This window comes from Porites lutea, chromosome 9, assembly GCF_958299795.1.
Source record: "Porites lutea chromosome 9, jaPorLute2.1, whole genome shotgun sequence".
Lineage (NCBI taxonomy): Eukaryota > Metazoa > Cnidaria > Anthozoa > Scleractinia > Poritidae > Porites > Porites lutea.
The window spans coordinates 31,266,574-31,271,573 of record NC_133209.1 but is presented as its reverse complement, the minus strand read 5'-3'; the positions used below and the strand labels follow the sequence as shown (position 1 = coordinate 31,271,573).

General features: G+C 39.5%; 1 protein-coding gene across 1 annotated transcript; it reads right to left on the bottom strand.

The window, feature by feature from the left end:
• Positions 1-833: 833 nt before the first annotated feature.
• On the bottom strand, positions 834-2,502 carry LOC140949181 (arylamine N-acetyltransferase, pineal gland isozyme NAT-10-like). Its single transcript, XM_073398409.1, has 2 exons — positions 2,292-2,502; positions 834-1,488 (listed from the first exon to the last, which is right to left on the bottom strand). Exons 1-2 carry the CDS (start codon positions 2,500-2,502, stop codon positions 902-904), a joined length of 798 nt encoding a protein of 265 aa, XP_073254510.1. The 3' UTR covers positions 834-901.
• Positions 2,503-5,000: the final 2,498 nt, after the last annotated feature.

Genomic DNA, 5,000 nt, shown 5'->3' with positions numbered 1-5,000 from the left:
TAGTTCTATATATTCAGGACTACGTTCACCCCGACGATAAAACCCGACCTACTTTTAAAATTTGGTAAACCATCCATCCGACAAAATTTGGTTATGAGGTAGCGTACGAACGACCGTCCGTACACCCACTACATGTAAGCCGATGCCAAATGTCAGGTTATTTTGGCAGGAAAGCGTATGGTTACCCGCGTCTTGTGAAGCAGACACAACTAAAGAGTCAGTAAAGACATAAAAAGGAAAGCGGAAACTGTTTCTGTATCCGTGTTTTTTTTTAGTATTAAGCTTAGATTAATTGTCATGTCCACAAATTTGGAATATAGAGCGGGAGAAAGACAGAGAAAAAGAGAAAATAAGCTGGCAGGCCAGCGAAGCTCAACGAGAAAAAGGGCGTCAGAGATCTAGAGCGAGAGCTAAAAAACAAAGGAGACATTTTTTTGTCGGAAGAACAACATGAACATTTTGTAGCGGAGGTCACAAAATGAGAAATGGTAGCGGCCACCAATACAAGGTGAAAATGAGCTGCAGTGAAAAAAAAGTGAACGAGAACACGTACGACATTTCCTCCATAAAACGTAGAACTCAGAAGTTTCTGGAAGCTTCACTGTGCAAAACAACGGCAAAGAAATGTACCAAAAAAGTGTGTTGCACGTGCAAAGTTGAAAATTTTCCTTCCATTTCTGCTTCTGACTCCAACAATCTGGTTTTCACTAGATTGTAAGCCACGGGGTCATAAGAGGAGTCAGAAGAAAATGGAAACATTCAGATTCTTCCGACCCCGATTCTGTCAAGTTTATGACTCTGCATGCAACTCCGATTTTTTATTTTCACTGACTCATAAGCTCTCTTAAGACGCTGCTTCCGACTCCTACTCTATTGCTAGTGAAAGCCAGCCATAAAAGGCCTACCCTTCTGGGAAGAAACAAGAGTCTTTTCTAATTCCAAATACTTCTTCCAGTTCTTTTACTACTTCATGTTCACCACCCTCAACGTTCCTGGATTCTTTTTTGACTTTGTTGTCCCCAAGAAACGTTGTAATTACAATTTTATGGCCTGAAAGAGTTACCCTTCCCCAGGGTTTTGCCATGGTGCATATACGATCATGAGTATATGATGAATCGACATTTGTCTGATGATACTCTAACATTTCAAAGAAGTCCTCCGTTTTTCTTGGTATGAGGTCAAATGTATACATCGGCACCCACCTCGGATCCTCGGGACTTGTAAATTGCACCTTCGCAATTTCTTCGTGGCCAGTTTCATCGACAATTATTTTGATCTTTTCTTCACAGATATGGTCGTTTCCACTCTTTCGAATTCGATAAGTGCCACTTTGTTGTTCTTGATGTTCTCGTAAGCCAGTGAAACGAAGAGGCAACCAAAAGGAATCGCCGAACCCGACATCGGCGAGCAACAGCTCGCCTTCGACTTTTACCATAAGAACGAGATGAGAAAGTGGTGGACTTTGGACGCCTGTCTTCCTTGTAAACACTGAGGCAGCAAGTGTGTGTTACTAAAACGAAGACCCAAAAACGAAGACCTAAGACCTAAGACCCCATGGACTAAAACGAAGACCCCATGGACTAAAACGAAGACCCTATGGACTAAAACGAAGACCCTATGGACTAAAACGAAGACCCCATGGACTAAAACGAAGACCTCTTTTGACTAAAACGAAGACCCCTTTTGACTAAAACGAAGACCCCTTTGACTAATAGACGACTGATGCTAGCCGCTGAGGGCAATGCCCGCTCCGAAATTTGTTACGGCGATTTGGGAATGTTGTGAAATTTCCTCTGGAGTATTTAGTTGTGATAGTCGAGTCTATCACTTACCTTTCCTTCAGGTTTCTTTGCGGAAAATATTTTGCATGTTTTAAACCGCATTGGAAGTGTTTACGGCGATGATGACGTCAGTTTTATTTAAATCAAAGTTTTTTGCTTAGTCAAGGAGTGAGAGCCCTCGTGGCCTAGTGGTAAAACCGTGATGCTAGATGCTGGGGTCTTCGTTTTAGTCCATAGGGTCTTCGTTTTAGTCCATGGGGTCTTCGTTTTAGTCCATAGGGTCTTCGTTTTAGTCCATGGGGTCTTCGTTTTAGTCCATAGGGTCTTCGTTTTAGTCCATGGGGTCTTCGTTTTAGTCCATGGGGTCTTCGTTTTAGTCCATGGGGTCTTAGGTCTTAGGTCTTCGTTTTTGGGTCTTCGTTTTAGTAACACCCGCAAGTGTCGTGTATTCAAATCCGAGATAATTGAGGAGAAAAGAAAACATCTTGTTTAGCTCAAAGCAAAATCCACCTCGATGTCTTCGCACGATCTTTTCAAACAGCCATTCTTTAGAGAGCTCTATTTTCTCCTTTCCATAAACGCTCAGGTTTTCAAATGGTACATATAGGATATGACATCGATGCAGTTCTGTCAACACCTTGACAGTTGGTTCTCTTGATCCTGTATAGTTTATACGAGCAAAATATTCCTCAGCTTCTTCTTTGGTGAGTTTTGCCGCCATCTTGGATTGTCCACAGGGCCCTTGTCCTATCAAGGTCCCCTTCATAGGGAGCCGGGGAGGGGAGCGCGGGGTTATGCTGCGCTTTGGAACTGGAAGGACACCTTCACAGAGCGTAATATTTCACCTCAGTTATTGCTCCTCTGTCAAGCATTTTTGTGAAGCGCACGATGTAGATAAGCTAGAAGCGATAAATAAAAGAATACGATTTGTCATTGGAGATTACTCGACTCCTACTTGTTTGTGTAATAAGCGCGTTCAGAATTTCCTTTAATATCTTGTTCAAGAGTTTATTTTTCACTCGTTTTCCTGCTTATATGAAAAGTATGTTTTCAACTACATTCTGTCACTAAGTAAACCTAAAACAACTACCTATGGTCTTAATTTCTTTTCTTACTTGTCAGCTAAACAGTGGAATACACTGCCTGACTTTTTTCGGACTAGTTTTTTTTGCAGATAAAACCAAAATACAGGGTGTTACCTTTATGTAGATTATTTTAGCTTTCATACATATATATATATACTTTAAGTTGTGAATATTAGTTCCCTTTATGTCAAGATCGCAGTTTTTTTCTTGTAATGTATTAAATGTATTTTTTATATGCATTGTGCTCGAAGATATTAGCTCGCAAGCTACTCAAAAACTTCGGGTGTAAATATTTAGTTTATTGCAGGTGCAACTGGAAGCCCCGTCCCCTCCTGTGTGGGAGTATATGAGACATGAAAAAAATGGGGATGCTAACTCTCGCTTACGGGGACCGCAAAGAGTGGGGTGTTCTGGACGGAAAACTGATATCATATTATCTTATTTTACAGGCATGTGTTAGGGTCAATACTTTCATTTTTGTGAACAAAAAGGATGAGGGCAAGGCTGACTCTACATGACTGTACATTACTATGATAATTTATATCCGTGAATGACAAAATATGGAAAGAAAAGTACATGTATTCTCTTAACTCTACCTTCAGCTTTTTTACTTCCTGTTCATAAAAAAAAGGTTACTAGATCCACCAGGATCCGGTAAACTTCGCTGCTTGGTTGGGTTTCAAAACAGGCCAAGTGCTCCGATGATGAAAATTTCGTGAATTTCGAATTCCTAGCCTCGAAGGACAATTTTGTAAAGAAAAGCGCTCCTTTGTCCACTAAAAGAAAACTCATACATTTGGTTTCTAGTTCAGCACTAGAATGGTTTAAGAGCTACATGCATGATCGCCAGAGATAACAAACTATAACCGAATTTACATACACTGAGCACGTATTAAACAAAGGAGCGTAATTAACAAAATGCCGGAGAGCAAAAAGAAAAAGAATACACCATAACAAGTAATTGTAAGAAAACGAAAACAAAGGAAAAAATTTGCCCCAACAGATAGGAATTGGCTCTAATTCAATTTTACAAGTAATCATGCCCCCCGGGCACAACCCCGAGATTTGCAATTTTTATCTTTCTAGGAGGTCTATTCCCCACCCCCGGGCACACGGAAAGAGACAATTCCCTAGCCCCGAGCTCCTGATCGACCTCATATTCGGATAAATACGATAATCTTTGTATCTGTACAAAAGCAAAATGACACGTTTTCACTACTTTTATGAACGTTTTCCTGAGTTTATTGAGAGAAGGATAATAGATGTCATAATGTAGTTAAAACATGATCAATAAATTTGAAAACGAAAACGAAAAAGAAAAACTCTTTAAACAAAAGCGCCTCCTTGATAGAACACTTCATGAGAACACTGGAACGAATCTCTGTTTCTCTCTATATATCAAAAGCCTTGTATTCGTTTTCATACAAAAACTTATCAATATTTAAAGCTAAGCTGAATAAATATTTTTGTCCTTCCTTTCCAGAAAATAAAATCCATTCGAGTACACATCATATGAACATTTGCTCAAATTTTCCAGTAAAGCAAAGAAGGATGGCCCAAACCAACCTACCCACAGGCCACAAGCAGGTATTTTCTCAGCTGAGCTTCGTTGTCCTGTCTGTTGTTGCGCCATCCTGAAGAGCCACAACTTATATCGGTGTCGTGTTGATGTCCGGGTAACAAAGTTAGTTTGGACGTAGTACTAGTCAAAAATTGCTACGTAAATTTCTTGATATTTTAAATATATACGTTAATTAAAAGCTTTTTTCTCCGTTCTTCCCAAGAAAAATAGATTTGCTCGCAACAATATGAGCGAAACCACAGGTACCCCATGTTCACTATGAGAGCCCTGAACAAGATTGTACTACTTAGCTAAGTAATTATTCATATGGCAACAACTATAAATTCTAGCACGTTGTGTGAGAAATATTCTTGTTTTCTATCATTGATCGAAGCATTAAATTTTTCCTTTTAAGCTTACCTTTAGGTTGATAAACACTCAAGAAATTAGCATAACTTTAAGTTTTCTGTGAAATAGTTGTTTTTTTTTATCGTGTTTGATATGTCACGCTCTAAACTTATATTTTTGTCCAAAATTGCTCAGAAAGGCAAAAGTTGCCCAGGTTGCTAGAAC